Genomic DNA, 24,114 nt, shown 5'->3' with positions numbered 1-24,114 from the left:
AATTTAAACTCAATGGCTTCTACTTCTATAACGATGGGTTGCAATGACTGGGACTACACTGCGTTGCCCCAAAAGAGAAGATAAATGAGAGATCATCTTGTAAAGCAAAAGGCCAGCATAAATCTGGGTGATCTGGACAAAACATGGAAGAGTTGTAACCACTTGAGTGTCAGCGCGTGATCAGAATGATGATAATGATACAACTTACAGTATATTTTTGTTTGTTATCTTTCAACGAAGACTAAAGTATAAGGCATTCTGAGTATGAAGTATATATATGAGGAGTACTGCACACAAAGATTCACCATCAAAGAAAGCTATGGTGCCTATTTCTCAATGCCAAATAAGAATACACATACCAAGTGATGAGTTGTGAATGTTCTTGCTGTCGTAAGATTCTTGCATTCTGTCTGACGACACTTGAATAATTTCTCACTGAGTTTCTTAAACACGATTTCCCCTTTGGAGTGTGCATTCCCTCCAGTTATAGACATCAATTATCGCTGGTAGCTTTTCACCTCTAAATAGTCTAGCTACTAAGCTTTCTACCATTATAGCATGTCTCCCATGCTTTACCCATAGAAAGGGGGCTTCTTTTCCCAAGCCATCACTGAATTATACTACATAAATTGAGTTTCTTGGGGAAAATCAGAAAAATCCATATTCTCTCTTTCCGCTAGGCAAGTTTACAATAGAGCTTCTGTGTTTAGAACTTGCCCCCATTGAACTTCCTTTCTTTCCCCTTCTTAACTAACCCCATGCGAGAATCAAATTTCATAATTAATCATTTTTTTTTTTCTTCTGGATCCCGAATCTCACATTCACTTTTTACAAGACACACCAATTCCACGTAAGCATGGGATCCATATTAAAGAGAAAACAATTTTTCCTTTCTATCCTTCATAAAAGAGACAGAAAAATCAATCTTGCCCACTAAAATGCCACCGTCTCCCGTCGTCACACACAATGAGACATAAAATACTCTTTTTTGGTGAAAAACAATGAAAATAACGCTTTCAAGTACACATGTATATCGAGAAATGAACAAAAAACGACCTGTACATTACACAAACATACATAATAGATTCATTTGGGTTTCTTCAACACTACACTCACCTCCTCATTGCATCTCTTGAAATAAAAGACATTCAACATTTTTCTGCACATATTATCTCTACAGACATATATATTTTACTCTGTATATCACTTTTATTCATTTCCTTATAGTTGTCTTTCAAGTGCTCGGGTAATTGTGTTTAAACTAGTACAAGACACCATATATACCAGGTATCATGCCAATAAACAGAAATCTTTTCTCTTTTATCACAGTCAAGGTGTTAATACTTTGTTTGAAGTACTTTGATCATCCTTCTCTTGTCTCCTTTCTGTTTTCTTTTTATTTCTATACAAGAAGAGAAGAGTAACATAATATACTCACTATCTTTCTTCTTTACAGATGTAGATATGCATAATGTTGCTGGGGTGACAAGACCTTGTATCTGAAATTTTGGTGAAAATGATTCTTTGGATTAATTGTCAGATAATCAGTTAAGTGATGTCCTGTCCAAATCCTAGCTGTTTTACCCCCAAAAATGAAGCCACCACAGCATGTCAACGGAGAGGTTATCCCATTTGATATAGTGCTTTGGCTGCCATGTTTTTGTGCTCTCCTGAACATTTGTCATTCTGTAGATACGAGGTCTTGTCGCCCCAGCGATGATAAACTAGTTTGATCATCTTGATCAATGAACATGCATCAGGTACCAATGATTTGCAGAAGTACATTGGCAAAATACCAAATCTTGAAGGTAAAATGTTACTCTGGGTAATTGAAAAGTTGGTGACAAAAAAAGGAATTCATCGTCCTGCAACCTCTCTCACAGCGAAACATCAGTGGTGTCGAGATCAATGACCACCAAAATTTTTGTCGTTCACGGTGGAGCTTCATACCGGCATCCCCATCCTCATCATACTCCCTCCTTGTCACATGACAAGAATTCAGCCTATGACATGCATCCCTCCAGTCTCCCAGAAAAGGAATTCTGATATGTCCATTCTGTGGGAAAGTACAGACCCCTCATGGTTCATTTTTTGGGGGGGCGAGTTTTATCTGTGTGTTTGTGTGTATGAGTGGCCGTTTCACTTTAATTTACCGGTTATGTTCATTTTCTGACAAATAGTGTAAATTGTGTATTTATCAGATTTATTTTGTTTTTCAAATCTGAGATCTTATGCATAGAAGTAATGAGATAAATGTTAATCTCTGATCTGAAATCAATTACACTGCACGTATGTATCATGTGTGTTGAAATTGTGTGTGCAAGCAAATCAACATACATACAATGTAGATACACACACACATTATCCTTGTACACACTTTGGCCTTGTTTGAAAGTGCTTTCAACTCCAAGATACTGACAACAAAAACAACAAAAATTATTACTGCACTGGCATATCAAATTCTGCAAATTCATGCATGACAGAAGGAAACAAAAACATCAGCTCTTTCACATCATTAGCTTGGCAATAAGAGAGTTGTGACTTTCAGTTATTTTTTTGTTTTCACTTGCAGGTCATAACCAGAGCCAGCAAGGCTTATTACTCCTTCAGCAAACCTGCAAGTCAGTACATTCTTTCTTGTCTTGATAATGACTTCAAAAGATCTCTCAGGAAGAGGTATGGTATATTTAAAATCGCTTTAACTTTTATTATGTGTGATTGTTCCGTGAGAAAGCCAGTACGCAGTCTCCAGAAAACTTGTTCAGTTTTGCACTACAAATGGGAGAAGACACATATACAACAAAGGGAATACAAGGACAACTTTCCTTGTATGCCTATTTTGCTTTGGTTCTTTGTTGTTGTTTTGTTGTTATTGTTGCTGGGTTTTTTTATTTTGGTCAGCTTGAGCTAACTGCTAGATGGTCATCCATTTGTAACAGACTGTTCCCACATTGGGTTTTTTTTTTTCTTGCTTTGTTTTGTTTTTTTGCTTATGTTTTGTTCTCTTTTTATTTTTTGCTTTTTTTGTTTTTGTGGGTTTGATTATTCTTCTGGGGGTTGGATGAGATACATGGACAGATTTGAATGGTTGACAGTTTTAAAAACACAGTGATCTTTCCTTGGATCGTTCCACAGATCCTTCAACAAGAGTGAACGCAAGGTGTTACACATGATTATAGTCTCGATGCATGATTTGTATATCGTCCTGATGGGGCAACACACACAAGAAAGTAGGAACTACTGTTAAAAGATCGCATATACACATTCATACAGATTCACAAGAACTAAAAGAAAGGTTTCAGAGAAAATGTCTGATGTTTCCTGTGAGAGGACCCGCAGCCAACACACACCACAATTTCACATAGAACAGAAGGATTTCAACAAAAAACAAACAAACAAAGAGTCCTAGAATGTCTGTAACTGCTCATTTCACTGTCGATGAGTCCATACAAGCACTGCCTGATAACACCACGGGGTGAGCAACAGTGGTCACTGTCTTTGTCCACCTGTCCACTTGTGAAGTCCAGTGATGCTTCCCCAGGCCTTGGGACACTGTCCATCCCTCAAGGTCACACACATCGGTCACTCTGGGGTGCTTTCATTGTCCATCGACTCTGGGCGACAACTCCACATATGTATCCACACCCCCTGTAACTGCACGGTTGAGCAAGAGATAGATAGGTGGATAGAGAGAGGGGGTGGGGGAGCAGACCACAGTAACCAACCCGAGTCCCAGCCTGGCCAACCTGGCAGACCTTGGGCTAGAGCTTGTCCGTCCTGTGCGGGGCCCGGCTGTTTCTGTGCTTGTTGGAGATGAAGCCGTTGGCGGGCTTGTTCCCGTTGCGCTCCTGCCGCTTGATGTCGAACACCGTCGTCTCGTCATCACTCTCCTCCCCGGACTCTGAGATCATGATACTGCTGCTCTGCTTACCTGCAGAAAAAAAAGATGAAATAAAAGATATTGTATACAATGGTACAAGCCGCATTTACTTTGCGAAATGCTGACCAACAACAACATGCTTCAAATTAATGAAATTCTAGTGTTGAGTTGTTTTTTATTGCAACTGATGGACAAATTGCCCTACATCGACATAAATAAGCACAAAATTAACTAGAGATTGTAATTTGTCATCACTGACAAATTAAGGTGATCCGATTTCTTTTTTAATCAATGATTCGAATCGTGATAGTGCAAAGTCTCAGCTACAACATACTAAAATCTGAGAGAAATTCACCGAAGCATAAGTAAGATAGTGCTCGATAAAGAGAGTCATGTCAATTTTCACATCTAAAAAAATTCCCTCCCATAGAGATAACACGTCATAGCGAAAATAGAAAAAGAAGTACATATGACCTTTGACCCCACTTTGCACAAACAAGATGGCATCTGAGCAAAAAGTGGTTATTTTATGAAATGATCCCTGTAACATGGTCTTTACGTGTGCAAAATATGGGAAAGATAGGACATGTATTCACCAAGATACAGGATGAAACATCTATGACCTTTGACCCTAATTTACATACCCAAGATGGCGTCTGATCAAGTCGTTGTTATTTTATGAAATAATGTTCGTGACATGAACTAAATATGTGCAAAATATGGTGGTGATAGGGTATGTTTTTCTTGAGTTATTGCACATAACGTTGCAAAAAGAAAGAAATATTTCAATACATCGAAGATAAACTTTAATTTCAAGTAAGTTTTTTGACGTGATCCCGACATCGTATGAAAAAACGAAGGGCACATTTACGATAGCCCAAAGTCTCAGCTACAACATATGAAAATCTGGGAAAAATTCACCGAAGCATAAGTGAGCTTGTGCTCGAAAGAGATAGTCATGTCAATTTTCACTTCCAGAAAAACTGCTCTCCCATAGAGATAACACGTAAACTGGTCAAATTTTACAAGGATACTTTCAATCCATTTTTACGAGGTGATGACGTCATCCAATCAAAAGTTTGTAATGATAAATATGAAAGAACATTAAATAAGCTACAACATACTGAAAGTTAGGTGAAAATCGGCAAAGGATAAGTGAGATACGCTCGAGTGAACTTGAATTTTGAAGACGTCATTTTGAAAATTTACTTTTTTTACTTTTTTAAGAAATCTGATATCTTTTAATCATTTTGTCAGTATCGCCAACCCATGAAATGATATGTACAACTCATCAGCTTTCAAAATATGTAAAGAAAATGGGGGGGTCACCGTCCATCCTGACGAGTAAAATCGGATTTAAAATTGGCGGTTTTTTGGCATTGTTGCACTGTATATCGCCATTGACGCGCGCGCGGAATTTCAACTTTGACGGGCCCGTATGACGTCATATTGAGTCGGATTGACTTGAAACTTGGTAGAAACATTCGTTGACATTTCAGACATCCGATACAAGTGAAAAAACGGGAAATTTCTATTGCATATGAGCTGTGCGTGCGTATATGCGCGCGCGCGTACGCGTCCGTCGATTTTTTCTGAAATACTCCAAATGACCTGAAACGTGTGCAAAACAATTTTGAGCTCGATTGGAGCATGTTAAAATTTCAACGCGCGCGTACGTGCTCGTTTACTATGAACGTGACTAAATTTTATGAAATATATCAATAGAGCTTGACTTGAACTATATGATATGTAAATTTCATTGAGAAAATCCATTCCATTAATGAGATACGAATGTGAACGTGTTTTCAGATAATGACGTCATAGTGACGTCATGGTTGACTGATCACAGTGATACATTAGATCTGTCGTCCTTATGACGTGATACATATATGGTATCAGTTTAGAAGTGATAGGTGAATGACTTTTTGAGTTAACCTCTGCACAACATTTGAGGAGAAAGAAATAAAGAAGAAGAAGAAAGAATCCGTACAGATACAATAGGTGATCCGAGAGGATACTCGGATCACCTAATGAGTGTTTTAGTGGTAGCCATGGTATATGAAATCATGGGCATACATACTCGGAAAGGATTTGAACCTACGACCTGCTGATCACCAGACAGGCATCTTATCCACCAGACCACCGAGCTTCCACCCTGATGATAGCCAAGTGCTACAAGTTCTTATCCTTTTAAAGATGCAGCAGGTACTCTTTATTCAAATTAATGAAATTCCTGCTTTGAACCTACGACCTCCTGATCAGTGGACAGTCATCTGTCCAGTGATTGGGAGATTGTACGTTCAAATCTTGACCGAGTATGTATGCCCATGATTTCATTTGTCACAGCTACCACTGAAACACTGATCAATTCAGTGCTCATTATCATGTGTACATCAATGCAGAGCAATTTATCAATCACTTGCAATAAGCACAACTTGATGCAAAAATTACATCAATATTCTTTGATATGCTCTCTGGATCTTACTGGCGTGGGTGACTTGCAAACAAACGCTTTCATCAGAGGTAACTTTCTTTTTGGTAAATCTCCATTTTCCTTAAAAACAAAATCTTATCACAGGGAGGCATTTAATACAGATCATGTGTAAATACAATCATACAATGACAGCTGAAGACCAGAAGGGCGCTATCACGTTCTAAGATTTGAGCATAAATAAAAATGAAACAATCTAATTTTCATGAAATAAAAAGTTAATTTAATCAAAAATGGGTAGATTTATAAGCACTGTTCCGACTAGAGTAAAATAGCACCCTTGTGGTATTAATTTTTAACTTTTTGATGAAAATGAAAATAATCTAAATTGACACCATAATGTAGAGGAAATGCTCTACAACATGATACCAATAACTAAATACCTCCCCCCCCCCAAAAAAAAAAAAAAACCCAACAACAACAACAAACAAAACTATGATACAGCTCTTCTGCTTCTTAGCCAGTGACAAGTACTTTTCTTTCTGCATTATGATGTAAATTACATTTTAGCAATACTTTCCCTCCCTCTTCTAGTGATGTCTCCCACTTGCTCTTAATAACTCCAGAGATAATCATCTTTAAACCCATTCAACTCTTGCTGGACTCATGTTCATGTTGTACACATGAGCCTTGTGGTACAAGGTTTGTAGTAAAAAATAGCTATCAGTGTCTTTAAACAGTCATTGCAAAGAGACGCAAATGAAAATTATAACATTTTGCATAGTTCGCACAAGAAAGGACAAAATATAATATCAGTACACAGCAAAAATTGGCCATGTCATGTACCGCACACTGCAAAATCAGCTTACAGACAAGACCAAGTAACAACAACAATAATAAACAGAACAGGACATGACAAATACTACGAACAGATTTTTCCTCAAACACTCCAATTGTACTAAATGCTTGCAATCCAACACAGGTGGCATATATATATATGTAAAATGCACACACACAACTCACACGCAAAAATAGAAATCTCAAGGTCGCAAATAAATAGTTTCCACTCATAGATCAAGACGGCACCAAACGGACGCGACTTCACACAGCAGCAGTAACTGCAGTCAATGAACTTCTGAACAAGGCTGACTTTCAAAGGGAAGTGAGCGGAGGGGTTCAGGTGAATGCCCCGACAGGGTTTTGTTGTCATGAAGCATACAGGTTACATCCATGCTTGACTAAAAGCCTAGGAAGGAGCTTGCTATTAAAGGGACATTCCAGACGATTTTCATAATTTCACATCATGTAGTACATAAATCGACAACTCCATGTATAGATTTATGGAATTTATTGTGGTTCTTGAGCAGAGAAACAATACTTTGAAAAACCATAAACAAATAACACTGAACAAGGATGGTGACATAGGAGGTTCACATATTTCAGAAATGTAGCAGTGTAATTTCATTACAATACCGCTTGCTTGCAAGTTCACCTGTGTATAATCTATGCATGCCTTCTTCTTTTGTTCTGCTTCCTTGAGCCCCAACTCATGCATTCTTATGATGACTCTGCCATGTCATCGTCCTTGTTCATTGCAATTGGTTCTAAATATTTGAAAATATTCTTATTCTTCATCCCGATTATCACAAATTCTGAAACTCTGTCCTCAGTAGAACTAATTTATAGTTGTTCAAATGTAAAAATCTTAAAATCATCCGGAGGTCTCCTTTAAAGTGCTACTATAAGTCTATACAGCAGTTAACTCTTCAGGTGAGATCTACAACTGTACAAGTATGCAAATTATAATTTGATTCTGCTAATTTCAAAAGTTTCATAAAACACAAACATTAGCGGTAATAAGATGCTTCAGTTTTTGGGAGGGGACTATTGGGATTGCAAGTTATGCGAATTGAAGGGCAGTGGCAATGGAACAAGGACGTTATCAACACAAGGCATCATCTGTACCTTCCGCAGTGCCCCCTCTGCTCGTTAATTTGTCGAGCACGTTTCCATGGTTACCTGATGCAAACGGTGGCAGGGGATGGAGAAAGGAATCCAGCAGCCCAGATGTGAGAATACACAAAACTAGATTTGGATTTCACCTTTTACAGGCAAACATATTTAATTATGCAAATATCTAACATTTGGAGTCATAGCATATATACCTTGTACGTAGTGCATAAAATGAATAGGCTTTTCAGTTTTTCCCTTATTATGCATATTTTTCCCTGTTTACACATTTTTGTCCTTTAATAAATAAAATCATTTTTTCTGGACAAAAGAAGATGTCGCTGGTTTCTACTTAAGACTGAATGCATTGAAAATATACAAAACAAAAAGAAAGAAAGTGAAATGATAATACATTGAAATGATGGGAGAAAGAACAACAGTGTCAGTAGATAAATACACACTTATGTCAATGAAGATGGACATGATGCATAATCAATTACGTCTTGTGCGAACACCTAAGTTGATCTTGTTTAATACCTCTTTGTTAACTCTCTGCACAAACCCACTGGAGAGCTGAGAGGCTGTGACACCATAAAGTCATCAAATATGCTGCCTAGTGTACAAATAACGAATGCTTATGAGTGCAATGAACAGAATATTTCATGAGGTGAAAGATGAAATGATCCATTCAACGAGGCACAACCAGGATCAATGCACGAATGAAAAATATTGATTATTTGTTTTAGCACCTGAAAATAGGTCCTTGTCATTTAATGTTTTATGAATTTCGAAAGAAGAGAAAAATGTGGGAGACCTGAGATTGAGAGAGTGCTGAGCACTAGACATAAGCGCGCTGTTCGACAATATGCTTGATCGCGTGCAAACTGCAAACGCAAGCGTTTCATGTACGTAGTGCACTGGGCTCTCGTTGTGCATGTAACGGAGCAAATCTCATGGATCCAAGATTGCTCAGTAAATGGAGCCACAATTGCGCGGATGACGTAATACTCCCAAATAGTAGAATGGGACAAATTGTATTAATATCAAACAACCAATCAAATTACAAGGATCTATTTAGGTGCTATATAGGAGACAACGAGACCAGACTCTCGGAGAGGCTCATTACCGCATCGCTGTGAAACACTCACCGTTTCCCATCTTTGGTAGCATCTCCATGTGCTCAGCATCATCCTGCTCCTCCAGGAGGGTGTAGCGATGCCGCCTCCTACCCCGCTTTTTCCTCCTGAAAGTGGCAAAAGGACAAGAGAATTGAAGCGCATAGTTAAACCTGTCTTAGCAACCACCAGTCTATAGTGCCACCTATCACATATGACCACTAAAAACACTTCCTCCCAGAGAAAAAGCATGTTAAGGAACCTGTCTATAGTGGCCACCTGTCTATAACGGCCACTTTTTTTTTTTTTGTCTCCCTTGAGTGGCCGCTATAGATAGGTTTGACTGTACTATCATCAACTTTTAGAAATCTTGGCGACGGGCTTGTATATTCCCAAACGATGCAGTTAATGGGTGTAACTATCATACAGAGTTGGCCAAAAGACAAATAAATTGCAGCATGCATGCATATGAAGAGCTCCCATACACCGATGAAAGGGAAAATCTGCAAGTTATACTCCAGCTGTAAGGTGTATACATCCTGCCCAAATTCACGAAGGTGGTTTAAATTCACACCATGGTTTATGCAAATTTCTTCTGCGTAAACACAAGCGACAGATTGTATTTGCCAAAGGACTTCAAACAACAATCGCGAGTTGATACACGAATGTAAAAGGTATGCCTATTTCATGCTTATTTAGTCCATGGAATAAATTTAAACCACCTCTGTGACTTTGGGCCATTACAAGTATGTCTATGCGTGATGGCAATGTTTCAAAAGGAGCTACGGCAGTAATTCCCTATCAAAATGAAACCCTGACAAAAGAGAGGAGGATGCATGGTTTACTACGCTGTACAGTGTAATTCTGTGACCCTTAAAAGGTTCATAGAGCGTTCATGATAAAAGTTCACTTAAAAGTTGCAAGAAAGAAATGCATGTTTGTAACTTACTAAGAACAAGACAAAAAGTACACTGGATTATGATCATGTTACTAATACAGAGCACAATTGAATGATGAACATTGAAAATGGAACATAGCTCTCTACACTGTTTAAAAAAAAAAAAGAATAAGAAATAAATAACACTCATTGAACTTCTAAATACTGCCATTTACCAACAAGTTAAAGGCATGTGTACAGACATGTCAAAGTCTGGACAACAAAGACATACTGATGTACAATGAGAAACAACTTCTGAGGCACAAACATATGTTCATTGAAAAAGGGAAAAAAAATGGCAACTGGATAATCCCATAAACTTTAACATAGTACCCTACATTACACTTTTTCATTTTTTTAATTTCAATTTCAAAGCAATATATCATTTTGGATGAAGGAACCATTAACAAAAACCCCGACAGTAAACATTATGGTCAAAATATGGATAGCTGCAAAGTCTATGACTGCCTGGTTGAAACATGAGCTGTTCAGCTGTTAACACACCAAGTACAGTACATGCACACTACATGCAACAGAAAACCACTTATTACAAATATGATGACAGCATAAACCACATTACAGAGCTGCATAGCACATGAAATGCACGGACACATTCACAGCCACGGTAATATGTGCACTGTGGAATACCCAAAGGATGAGCATCTAAACTTATTTCTTCATATTAAAGAGAGACAACTTCACCAGTGGTGAACCAAAGAATGAGTAACAAAGTGCCAACTCTGCCCCCCCCCCCCTTGTTATGACAAATCTTGAAAAAAATTGGGCAAGTAAGATACATGATTTTAGGACAGACGATGTTTTCAACTGTCCAGCTGCACAGAGCCTACCACACAGAAATTAATTGTCTTCACTGGTGCAGAGGGGCAAACAAGTTTGGTATAACTGTAGGCCCACTTTCAAGGTGGGATTTCCAAGGTATGAGATGCCCAGTGAATTTCACAGCTATTAAACTATTGCAAAATATATACGTGTAGGGCATTAGATATCCACATTAAAGTGCCATGAATGCCCTTCAAAGGCGGATACTGTCGTACAAGCCGTCATCATCACATTTGAAAAAAAAAACCAAAAAAAAAAAACACCCCAGCATAAATGCACATTACTGCGAAGAAAAGAGTGATTTCATCAGAGTAATATAGGGATGGGCCAAACAAATATCTTCTGGGAATAAAGTGGAAAATATGAACCAGAACGATTAGCATTTTCTCATAGTCGATAATGGTGGCTTTGTTCTGGTCTGCCAGTGCCTGACCTAGATTAATTACACAACACTTATTAAAATGGATGCTAAGACAAAAAGGCAAAGGCAGAAAATTGTTACTGTGATACAATTACCAGCGGGACATACACTGTAGCCTTTACAAAGTCGCAATGAAATGGTAATGTGAATTTTCTTGGAAAAAACAAAAATACCGCACAAATAGAGGGGAAACAAAAAGTCGGAGCACTGGTACCTGGTAAAGTCACTGATAGATTGGCTTGAATTTTGCTTCCTTCTACATCTACATGAATTTAAGAGTGAAGAAAAACATATTCTTTTTTCCCTGACGTAATTTATCAGGTCCAATGCAAGCATGGTGTCAAGAAAATCAATATGAGGGTTGAAACCATGTAGCCATACAGACAGAACACCGGTTAGAAAATTATCATAATGATATCTAGATGTATGTGCTATTGAAACATTAACGAAGTAGGCTACTATCTGTGACAAAGTCTTTCTAAAAAATTAAATCAGTTCATCACATCAAAAATTTTGGTTCTTTAAGCAGTTTACAAAACAAAAATGTGCACTACCAGTACTTTCCTAGGATCCTACATACTGCTTTTTTTAAACCAGAATTTTTCACAAATCATTCTCCATCATGATCAGCTTTTGTATCAATCTATTCACAAATGACCCCCCCCCCCCCAAAAAAAAAAAGAAAAAAGAAAAAAAAAGATTGCATGTAAACTCTTGAGCACAGCTCAAATGTGATTGAATCGAATCTGCCCATGATACAGTTTTATTTGTTTCATGCATGGTAATGCAGAAAAGCAATGAATTAATGCAATCCAAACAAAAGGAAATTATAATTTCTGATGAGAATACTGCTGATGCAGAGCAAATGCAACTTTAATTCCCCTCTTTTGGAGAATGATTCATTTTATTGCCATGCCCAAGCAAACCCAGCAAACCATAACAGTCGAACACAAAGAAAGCATATTTTTTTTTTTGACAGCACTCCTTCTTTGCAGAGTACAAACTATTGAAGTCTTCCATCACAAATCGTCGTGCTTATGGCGGAATGTTAATGCCCTTCCCTGCACTTGGCAGAATGTTTTTAACCCTCCGCACACTCCCACATGCTGACGACATACTGCCATGCACACAACGAAATTATCTTGGTATTTGTAAGAGATCACTTCAAGCTGACTTATGAAAAAAGTCTAATAACAGATTTCATGATTATGATATAAGGTGCCAAAAGAAAATTTGACATTTCAAATGACACAGAGAGCTGACTCAACAAAATTAAAAACAAGAAGATCAACCAAAAGAAAATTGACATGAAGTAACCACATGGTGCATAAGATCTAACAATTTGTCAAACATAATTTAACACAATAATCATATCGAGACAAAATGACAAAATATTTGCAAATGACAAGGAAGGGCTTGCAGAGACGACTACTGCAATTATTTGGATCATTCATACATAACAGGAAAAGGAAGAGGCACTAGAAATAAAAAGAAGAGGATTTAAGGATGATAGCAGAAGTCTAGGGAGCCTTACCTTGAGCAACAGCAAGCAATCAGCCAGATGAAGACTCCGATGGCCACGAGACAGAGGAAGCACACGATGATGACATATAGGATGCTCCAGTCTGACGGGATATAATGCGGCAAACAGTGGACAGGAAGTTATCACAGGAAGGAAAGTACGACAAGATATTAAAGATGCGCTATACTTAATACTGATTCACTGTCAATAAAGGAATCCTGTCTTTTCATCCGTAAAGTTCTATAATACCTCACTCCCTCTCTCTCTCTTTCTTTGCAACACAGCGCTCATAAAGCTGGAAGTTGTGACTGTTAAAGTTGTTTTTTCCAGTACGCCAAAACAATGATGACCTGAAAAACTATCTTCAGAACAAATCTCACCACATTAGGTGCACCACATATCACCTTTCACTATGTCAGGTTATCCTAGAGAACTTATTCAAGTACAGTTGAACCTCTCTTATCCGGTCTCCCTTTATCCGGATCTCTCTATTATACGGACGCAATCTCGCCGTGATTTTTTTTTTTTAATAATTACGGGAGGAAAGGGGGATTCCCAACTCCTTGACAACTCCTACCCAAACACACATGAATTACATATTACTTCCAACATGATTAACATACATTACATCAAATTTCCTTCCAAATTGCTTACCTGCAGACATTTCAACATCCCCAAACATCCCCAAATGTAACAATGAAAAGCTTGCAGTATACACATTACTACATGTGGTACTACAATGGGCTACATCAGTACATGTGTATGTATATGTACATGTATAAAGCATTGAGTCTCCCGTATCCGGCCAAATTCCTTATCCGGATGAGCCCCAGTCCCGACTTGTCCGGATACGAGAGGTTCAACTGTAATCTGTTTCAACATTGTTGTTTGTACATTTGTTTATTAACCCATTGTAGACAGACAGATTTCGCTCTGATACGCACTTTCCATAGACACCTGACCGAGTACTCTCTGGACTCGTCTTCAATGGGTTAACATGATTACATGCATTCATCCCAAATCAGACCTACACCACCTCACTCACCACAATTGTGCTCTCCGTCTCCCAGCTTGACTCGGAAGAAGTTTTCCATCCAGAACGTTTCGCACACGCAACGCTTCGTGTACTGGTCACACGTGCCGTGGCCCGAACAATTATTTTGGCAAACTGGACGGAGGAGTAAGCAGGGCAGACAGATAGAAGACAGAAAAACACACACACCCACGATTAGTAATAAAAGGCATTGTGATATACACTAGTATAAGAAATAAATATTGATTTGCCATCAGAACAGCATAACTTGACAGACTCTGAGTTAATATACAACTTGTAGTTGTTGCTCTCCTACATGCAGGTCACAACAAAGCCATCCACCTATAAATTGAGTTGTGCATTTTGACAAAAAAATGTGCTAAATCCAGTACTAATCATAAAACATATATGTGCAAAATCACTGGTCACTGTCTTTACCTTTCATAGCTACAACTCCATGGAATGTCAGTGTTTAAGTAGCAGTAATCACAAAAATAATTGGCATACATACTCCACTTGGACTCTAAACCAATGACTTCCCGATTGCTACACAGGGGTCATATCCATTCGACCACCACGCTTCCACCCAATAGCCAGTGATGGTTCCAATCCCTTATAGCAGCAGGCACTGGGTATTTATGCAATTTAATGATTGATTAATTAATTCATCATTTCATTAATTAATGAGCAGTTCAACAGAATTCCTAGTGAACTGGTCAAACACACAAAACCGGCCGATTTGCTTGGGTGATGTGGCCTAAGTGTGGCGGTCACTAAAGCTGATTTCTTTTCTTCTTTTTTTTTTTCTTCTTTTTTTTTTTGAGGGGGGGGGGTCCAGGTAGACTAGGAAATCTATACAGAATGGATAACCATTTGGTGGTGCATTTGTAGGTGGTTTCACAATACATCATGTATTCTTTCTTGAATGTGAGAGTGGTCCTGAAATCAAGGACCTCCTCAATCTTGACGTTTCGTTAAAACATGTTCTGACCATCCTCAGGAGAATGAGAGGTCAGTGAAAAACAAGCTTACAGAAAAAAAAAAAAACATGATTAATGAAACAATGAGATCGAATAGGTGGGAGAACCACCAAATGTTCCATCGCCACGGAAACATTCCAAAAAGAAACACACTATTGCTGTCCACCTTACCGAGGGTATCATACTCCAAGACAGGGTAGCTTAGGAGGGTCTTCTGGGCGGCAATCCCCTTGCTCTTCAGCCGTCTGATGACCTCTACACCAGGCAGAGGGAGGTGGGACGTCTTGTTCTGGGCCAGGAAGATCACCTTCAACCTATGAGGGCAGCAGACAGAAACAATTGTTAACAGTGCACAAGCAGTTTGGGCAGACAGTATCACAAGCCTTGGGCCATCATCTCAAACTTGCATACAAAAATCTGTGAGTAATGCCTGTACTCTCCGCTGACCAGGGAACTTACAGATGAAAAATTTGATGGCAAAATTAGTTAATTCCATTCTTGTTAATTTGAGATATTTGCGATATAAACTGCTTAAAGACACAGATAATGATAAGAAAATATTATGATATTTGCAATCATAACTTTAAGAAGAATTCTTGTTATGTAATTAATGAGGTATCACTAGAAACATTTTACTCAGCTCTATCTGATGATGGACTTACATTGCAGTTCAAACCATTTACAAATAGCGCTAAATCCATTTTGTGGTCAAACTTGATAATGATAATATGAAAATTAAATATAGCACCTACTACAAAAATGTTTCTATGTGCTTTACAGATAATAACGACCAATGAACATTGACAGTAACCAAGAGAAAAAAGTGGCATGTGGTAAGTGGTGTGTGTGCCTTTGGAACAGCCTTTACAGACAGAACCTGTGTGTTTGTATGATATGCCTTTGGACATATTCAGTAAGTTTACTTTTGTTTTCTTTTAATTTAAGAGACATGTCTTGTCATCATGACCCTTCAGCAATCTGGTGGATGGGTGAATGGAGGGGGAGGGCTTTTTTCCTTTTTTTTTTTTTTTTTGGGTGGGGGAATCAACTGAACTCCAACAAAATTTGGACACAATTTAACATAGCACTATATGAATCATAATGCAGAGATCTCTCATTCCACATGTTATATACAGCGCATATTACAACAGTTTGTTTGTTTGCATTTGTGTATGTGAGAGAGTATGATTAATGGTACAAATCATTTTCATTTTGAATTCAAAATTTCACGTCCCCATGGCAACTCCTCCATCTGGTTTAACAAAAAAAAAATGTCTCATTCAGCATTTTAAATAGCAGACTGACCTGTTCGAGTCTGTGTGTGAGATCCTGCGGAACAAGATGTCGTTGTCGTTGACTCCCAACATGACGGCAAGGGGTAGCAACAAGTCCTCCTGTTACATGAAATCATTGAGCACATAATAATCATTATCAAATATTGAAAATGTGAAAATGTGGACAAACGTATTCTCAGCAGTAACACCTACAATAATCTGTTATAAAAAGAGAACTTGTTCTTTTGAGTCGATGGATTTTGCAAACTATGTTAAATCTCATATGGGGTTAGATAAAGAAATAGAAAGAGAGACAGACAGACAAGACACAATGAAGAATTCATACTGTATGCAAGTGTCCAAGCATCACCAATAAACTCCCCATTCCCCCATCTCTGTCAAACCCTCCCCCCCCCCCCAAAAAAAAAGAACTTTCCACACATAATCTGATTCATTGATGTCATCTGGCATTGCACAACATCCTGAATGGAAAGAAAGAAACAACAATATATAGTCAAACCTGCCTTAGCGGCCACCTGTCTATAGCGGCCACCTGTCTATAGCGGTCATTGAAAAAAACCCCGGAGAGAAAAGCCCTGTTAAAGGCCCTGTGTATAGCGGCCACCTGTCTAGCGCAGCCAGCGGCCACAAATTTTGTTTCCCGCAGTAGAGTTTTAACCTGTCTATAGCGGCCACAGACCCGATGGAGCCTTAGCCGAGCCGGTATTTCAACATGTTTTTCTGCTTTGTAGCCATGCCCGTCGTTTATTGGCAACATCCAGTGATCACCACTGCTGCATTCATCACTAATTCAGTCACAATAATGCACTAGTGTTAAGCTTTCTTCACGATTGCATACATGTATACTGTGCAACAATTTCATAAACACTGGCATTGTGCAATGCATGAAACACACGTGTGCATACGTACACACATACAACGATGTACATGCAGGCAATGCACACAAAGTTGGATAACCTTTCTATAGCTGCCACCTGTCTGTAACGGCCACTTTTTTGTCTCCCTTGGGTGGCCGCTATAGATAGGTTTGACTGTACAGAAAAATCAGAAACATTCGCAGCATGAAACTTCTGGGAACTAGAGCTGACAGGTTTTTTGGGGGGGCATGAAACTTCCACAAAATATCAACCAGGAAAAAATCATGAGTATACAATACCACATGTACTTGTAAGATAGGGATTTGTTGAACATGTACTGCTGGTCGATATAAAACACACAACAAAAGCAAATGCCCACTACTAAACATGCATAGCTTGAAGAAGTACAGTAGCAACACTTTGTCAATTGCTACAGGCAGTAAATGCACTGAATCGATGAAAACTTTTGCAAGTATTTTACTTTTGTGAATCTTGGCTCCTCGCAAAATCCGCTAAAGTTTCATGCATATGAAAATATCTGGGCCCCATTTCATAACAAGTTGATTTGACAGCAACTCTTGCTGGAATGGCAGTTGTCATAGTAACGACAGGAATCCAGCTTCCTAATTGGCTGTTGCTACTCGATGTTGCCATTCCAGCAAGAGTTGCTATCCTAACATCTTTTATGAAATAGGACCCTGGCTTTACAGTATGCAAATAAAAGATACATTACAAAGGTCTGCCAACTCACCTGATCTTGCCTGGTAAAAGATTCGATGTCAACATCAAAGACGAGTTGAACCAAAGAAAGTATGTTGGGATCTGCAAAATTCAAGGAATATTATTGGTAGAATGAATTGGGGTCTCATCCACAGGTGCTTATAAGACTTCTATAACATCACAGTGGTGACAAGACCTTTTATCTCAAATTTTGCTGATTTTTTTTTTTTTTTAAATCATGGTCATGTGATCAGTTATGCGAGGTCGTGTGCAAATCCTAGCTGTCTTACCCCAAAAATGAAGCCACCACGGCATATCAAAGGTGAGGCTACCCATTTGATATAGTGCTTTGGCTGCCATGTTTTTTTGCTCTCCTAAACATTTAACATTTTGTAGATAACTATGAGCACTTGTCGCCCCAGCATCGATAAGTGAAAAAGAGGAAGGCCCAGGTCTGCTGGGTACAATGTACATACAAGTCAGCCCACAAATACATTGTAACTGCAGGACAACATAGGGATGAATTATTTTCACTCGAAAGCATATGAAAGTACAACAAAAAAATTCACTTAAGTATCCTAAAACAAATCGAGTAGATGAAAAAGCACATAAATTGCTATGTAAATACATATAAATACACAAACACAGCGACTAACAAATGTTTAATAGTGATTAAATGTGCATGCATTTAGATCTTTGAACACACAGCATTATAATTCAACCACAAAATTTGAAGATTTCAGTCAATGACATTAATGGTGAAGCATACTAGTGTACATACTATTTTTTTTAATCAAAATATACACTTCTGTATGTCAGATATCACTATATTCTTCACAAACATATATGTATGGTAATTCAACTGTTCCATATAGATCATTATGATCATAATAACTATCATCATAATTACGATTATTAATACTGATATCATTGTCACTATCATCATTATTATCATATCATTATCATTGCAATCATAATTAGTATCATTAATATCTATCTAAACTCAAACTCACCCTTTCTGACATGTACTGTCACAGTGTCTGTGCTGTAGGCGCTGTTTGCATCCGTCACATTGAGCACAAATTTGTATTTGCCGGGAACTAAGTCTACCATTCTCAGGATCGCCTCATGGTCAGAGCTGCCAACAACCACCTACCAATTAAGAATGAACAATCATTTACATGATGGATGCCATGGCACAGCATTAATAAACAGATTGAGTCGCATGAACTCTGTCTTGGACTGAAATTATGACACAGCAAAAGACTTACGGGTAATTAATTTGATGAAAGTTAACACACAGTGACAGACTTGTAAGTTATTTTGTCTGACAAGAAGCTACAAGTAAACCAATTTAGGTTTCCATTAATGACTGACTCATTACTACCTCAACTTACAGTGGGCCAAGAACATGCATGTATGTACCATACATACATATACATTGCTGTACATGAGCTATTATTACATTATTATCAGTACATTATCTGCAACAGTATCTACATTTCACAGAACCACCTGTTTTTGTGCCAGCCAATGTCACTAATTTATGATTAAAGGAACTAAAAACATTAGCTCTCATTCTTCTTATTTTTTTTTTAGGTAAGTGTATTGGAAACATCTATTACACTCATACATCCATTATGCATGTATCCATTATGTGTGTATGAGATAAGCATATGACATCTACTATGGACAGTATGGGATATTGAAACTCAATTTGGTTGCTGATATGCCTATGGCAGCTACATGTACCTGCCTAGAAAGGTCAGCTGCTGTATGTAAGTTTTCTCACAGTGGATAGTCTGTAACAATAAGGCGGACACACTCCCTGGTGTGTCCGCCTATGTCAAATGAGACCCAAAAACCCAGATAGGGAGGAGTCGTGTGTTACTGCTTACCCCTCCTGCTGGGCTGTCCTTAGTTCTGATCCATTGGTAGGACACAATTTCTCGGTCATCGTATGACAGTGACCCGTCCAGCTCCAGACCAGCAGATGGCAGGATGACTTCCTGGTCTTCTCCGGCCACGGCCACAGGGGCCTGGTTTTTCACTGGACATTGGGAAATAGATTTGCGAGATGCAGTTTTAAAAGGTCTTGCTGTCAATATTAAAGGTGCATGGTCCGGCAGTGTAGAGGGCGCTGTTGATGATACTGCCGATCACCATTAGCATTGATACGGAGATAACCGAAGTTGAGCTGTCATCAAGAGTAAAGTGCGTAGGTGTTGCTAAGTAACGTTGCCTTTGTTGTCTTCTCTGTGCATCGCGCAGTTTGTAGTAATGCCAGGGTGCATGCATATGTGCTTGTTATTATGACATCACAAAAGAAGTTTGCTAAAGCTGTCATCCCCCTCAGCCGAATCATGAGCCGAACTGTGATCGGACCACTGACTACAGTGAATCAGACTTCTTCGGACTCGGGGAAGTGGGACACAGCATAAGCGCCAAAGAGGAGTCAATAGCATAGGTCTCTATGCTATAGACTCTAGCATAGATAGCATAGGTCTCTATGCTATCTAAACTTGCGCCGTGCACCTGCGTACGCATTTGACTAAAATACTGGGACCATGCACCTTTAAGCTAAGGATGCATTTATCATCCTTCCCATGTTTGATACATCTCCACTGTTTGCAGCACATTTCAATACCCACTATCAAAATGCGCTTGCAAAGGCCTTATGGGTCACAAAAACAAAGTACAAAACAGAGCAAAAAAAAAGAAAATAATAACATTTGGCATCTATGTTTTGGGTAGGAGAAGAGACGCATCTCTGAGAGAGAACTTACCGACTTTGACAGACACCGAGACTTCGTCTGAGGCCGTCTCCCCCTGCCCATCTGCGACTGTGAGGCGGAAGACGTACGTGCCTGCCGCCAGCTTTGAAACGGTGACCCTCACCTTGTCTGGGTTGTCGAGGACGGCATCCGTAGGACCGCTACAGGCACAGAAGGTGAATGATTCAAAATGGTAACGGTGGAGCCATCATTGGAAATTATTCTATCTCACAAATCTATCAAACCCCTACATCACGTACAGTGAAAGAGAGCCATATCTAAGCAGTGGATGCAGCTACGGTCTTTATTGTCACGCTAAACATCTGATGCAGCGAGACTATTGTCTTTGCTAAGCGATAGGTGTGGCGAGACTACGCACAGTGGATCTACGCGAAGCATCCACCGCCTATTGTACATCTGTACATCCACTCGTCTTGCTTCAGTTGTTGTTTTCTTATTGTCAACTATGAATTGGTGGCATAAAACTGCCATCAATTCACAGTCGATTATAAGAAAATAATGACCTAAGCAAGATGAGTGGATAAAGGCGGTGGATGCTTCCACTGTTCGTAGTCTCACTGCATCAGACCTATCGCTTAATAGCAAAGACAAGATTCTAGATGCATCAGGCATATAGCTTAGCAAAGACAATAGTCTTGCCGCATCAGACTTGTAGCGTGACAATAAAGACCATAGCTGCATCTGTTGCCTAGATTATAGGCTACCCCCCTCAAAAAAAAGAAAAGGAAAGAAAGATAGAGGGGCATAAGCTGACCTGACTTGCTCCCAGTGGTAGCTGGCGATGGCCAGGTCGTCGCTGCTTCCCCTTCCATCCAGCTCAGTGCTCTCTGTAGGGAGGGAGAGCTCCTTGTCCGGCCCAGCGTCTGCCACTGGAGGGTCATTTTGCTCTACAGGTAGGACATCGTTGAGAGAAAAATATGCAACAGTTTCACTAACATCTCTAGTCAACCTCGCATACAGCAACTTCACACAATTTTTTTACAAAATAGCTGTCAAAGAAAAATTCCATCCCAGATGGATATAAATATGAGCTAAAATTCTGCAGTCCAGGTCAAAATTTACATAAGTCGAAAGTTTTTCTACAGTCCCTTTGGATATGGCTTAAGGGGGATTGACTGTATTAACCTCCAGTTGGATTTTTTTTTTTTTTCATCAAGGACATAAGGTATATTTATCGCTCTTATGGCCTTGCTTGTATTACCATATTTGAAGGACATTTTCCCTGTGATCAGCACAGACAGGAAGTTACTAGCAAGCTCCACACGAACAGACAAACAACCTTAAAAGGACACGGCTAAAGTAATTCAGAAGGTTTCACAGAAAGAAGTTTTTTTATTTTTATTCAAGAATGTAAAGAAACAATCTACTTGTGGAAGAATGTCTGGACAGCAAACCCCTCTCACTCTTTACCTCTCTGCTTCAGCATTATAGATTCATTTTTAGCACAAGATGGGCAGACTCAGAACCCATTCCTTTGGAGCCCACTGATGTCGATCACCCTTTTCACTAACTTATCACACAGGTCCTTTAGATTTAGTAGGGAATTCAGCTTTCTAGGAAGCACGGTGGTATAGTGGATAAGACTCCCGACTCCCAACCGGAAGACCCAAGTTCGATTCCCACCCGGTGCTTGCATCCTTGGACAAGATGACTTTACCCACCATGTCCCTCTCGACCCAGGTGTATAAATGGCTACCTGGCAACGCTATGGTAATAAGAATGGCAAGGCCCTCTGGTAGAGCAGTGGCAACACTGAACAGGCTACCCTGGATAAAGAAGACCTTATTATTACCTCCGCCAAGGGAGGAGGTTATGTTTTCGTTACTGTTGGTTTGTGTGTTTGTTTGTCCTTGAGCAAAATAACTCAAAAAGTAGTTAACGAATTTGGATGAAACTTGCAGGAAAGGTTTAGAATGATACAAGTAACAGATGATTAAATTTTGGTAGTGATCCGAGAATTTTTTGGGAATTTATGAAGGATTTTTTATATTTTGGCAGGTAGGGTCAATGAACTTGGGAGTTCAGGCTGCGCGTATTTGAGGTTTGCATGCGCGCACTAAAGTGCGTGCTCTAGTTTCTACTAGGGCGAGGCGCGCCATGCAGCTGAGGGTTTATGACGTAACAAAGGCTTCTATATTGGGAAATCAGGCGACTTTCAGCACACAATGCTATAAGTACGCATGGGTAGAAATCACGGAAATCTCTATGGCAGAACAAGATCAGTGGTGGAAATGCGCCGCATGCTTGGCGGAGGTCTGCGCTCTCAGAGTGCTTCTCTAGTTGTTAATTTTACCATTATCAATATCATTATTTCTTTTCTGAACCACACTAAAATGATTTGAGCAGTACATGGCATTGTGATCTCTCACAGACATCTGAAACAAATTCATCTTAATTCTTCTAATTTCTTCTGCTGCATGACTGTGTTCTTACATTGAGATAATTACGAGGATTAGCTACATGTGTATGAGGATTCCAAAATATAACCTACTCGGGACAGCACTTTCCATGATTGCATGGTACCCCCATGGCAGCCAGTCTTTAAAAGTAGAAGAAAGAAATATTTTGGTTTCTCACCTGGCTTCACAATGACCGTCACTGTGTCCTCGTCCCGCTGATTGCTGCGGTCAGTGACGGTCAGCTTGAAGACGTACGTGCCTTCCTCCAGCTGGGTCAGGTGGAGGATCTTGGACGATGTACCCTTGTAATAGAGAGTGACAGATACACATCTCATCGTCATGCTAACCATCATTATCATTACCATCACTGCTGTCATTTTAACCCATTGAGGACAGGTTGATTTTGCTACAGCACGCATTCCCCATAGACACCTGCCAGAGTATACTCAGGACTCGTCCTCAATGGGTTAAGGAACATCATCATCTGTAAATCATTTTCATCACGATCACCATTTCATATACATGTACCATACTTTTCAAACATCTGATGAATTGGTCTTACTACTTATACTTGTTAGTTTCTACACTACACATTCACTACAGGAATGAGAAGCTAATTCACAAAGCCAGGAAAAAATCTCACTAATCCGCTCCCAAGTACATACACTGCGTATTGATTGTCTGTATCACAATTGTGCATCTATGAGTACATCAGATATGTATATTTACTGAGTTCCATGGAGACTATCAATATCTGGCAGTTTTTTACTCACATATTCTGAACAAAAAAAAAAAAAAAAAAAAAACTTATCTCTCTGGTGCTTCCACTATTGTTCATTCAAGAGTAAGGCACCTGGTGCTTCCACTATTGTTCATTCAAGAGTAAGGCACCATGTGCCTGGTTGATACCATTTGCTGACTATTGCTAGTCACCTGGGG

General features: G+C 39.2%; 1 protein-coding gene across 1 annotated transcript in view; it reads right to left on the bottom strand.

Moving 5' to 3' along the window:
- Positions 1–1,400: 1,400 nt before the first annotated feature.
- The window catches only part of LOC140239645 (dyslexia-associated protein KIAA0319-like protein), a 70,274-nt gene continuing 47,560 nt past the window's right edge, over positions 1,401–24,114 (bottom strand). The window contains exons 15-26 of the mRNA XM_072319475.1: positions 23,354–23,477; positions 21,531–21,663; positions 20,768–20,916; positions 19,880–20,031; positions 18,995–19,133; positions 18,013–18,083; positions 16,415–16,503; positions 15,281–15,423; positions 14,142–14,264; positions 13,109–13,199; positions 9,410–9,504; positions 1,401–3,931 (exon numbers count right to left, since the gene is read on the bottom strand). Coding sequence (XP_072175576.1) covers positions 3,762–3,931; positions 9,410–9,504; positions 13,109–13,199; positions 14,142–14,264; positions 15,281–15,423; positions 16,415–16,503; positions 18,013–18,083; positions 18,995–19,133; positions 19,880–20,031; positions 20,768–20,916; positions 21,531–21,663; positions 23,354–23,477 — 1,479 coding nt within the window. The 3' untranslated portion in view covers positions 1,401–3,761. The remainder of the gene's footprint in view (positions 3,932–9,409; positions 9,505–13,108; positions 13,200–14,141; positions 14,265–15,280; positions 15,424–16,414; positions 16,504–18,012; positions 18,084–18,994; positions 19,134–19,879; positions 20,032–20,767; positions 20,917–21,530; positions 21,664–23,353; positions 23,478–24,114) is intronic.

This window comes from Diadema setosum, chromosome 16 (genome assembly GCF_964275005.1).
Source record: "Diadema setosum chromosome 16, eeDiaSeto1, whole genome shotgun sequence".
Taxonomy (NCBI): Eukaryota; Metazoa; Echinodermata; class Echinoidea; order Diadematoida; family Diadematidae; genus Diadema; species Diadema setosum.
This window is presented reverse-complemented; position numbering and strand designations above follow the sequence as displayed.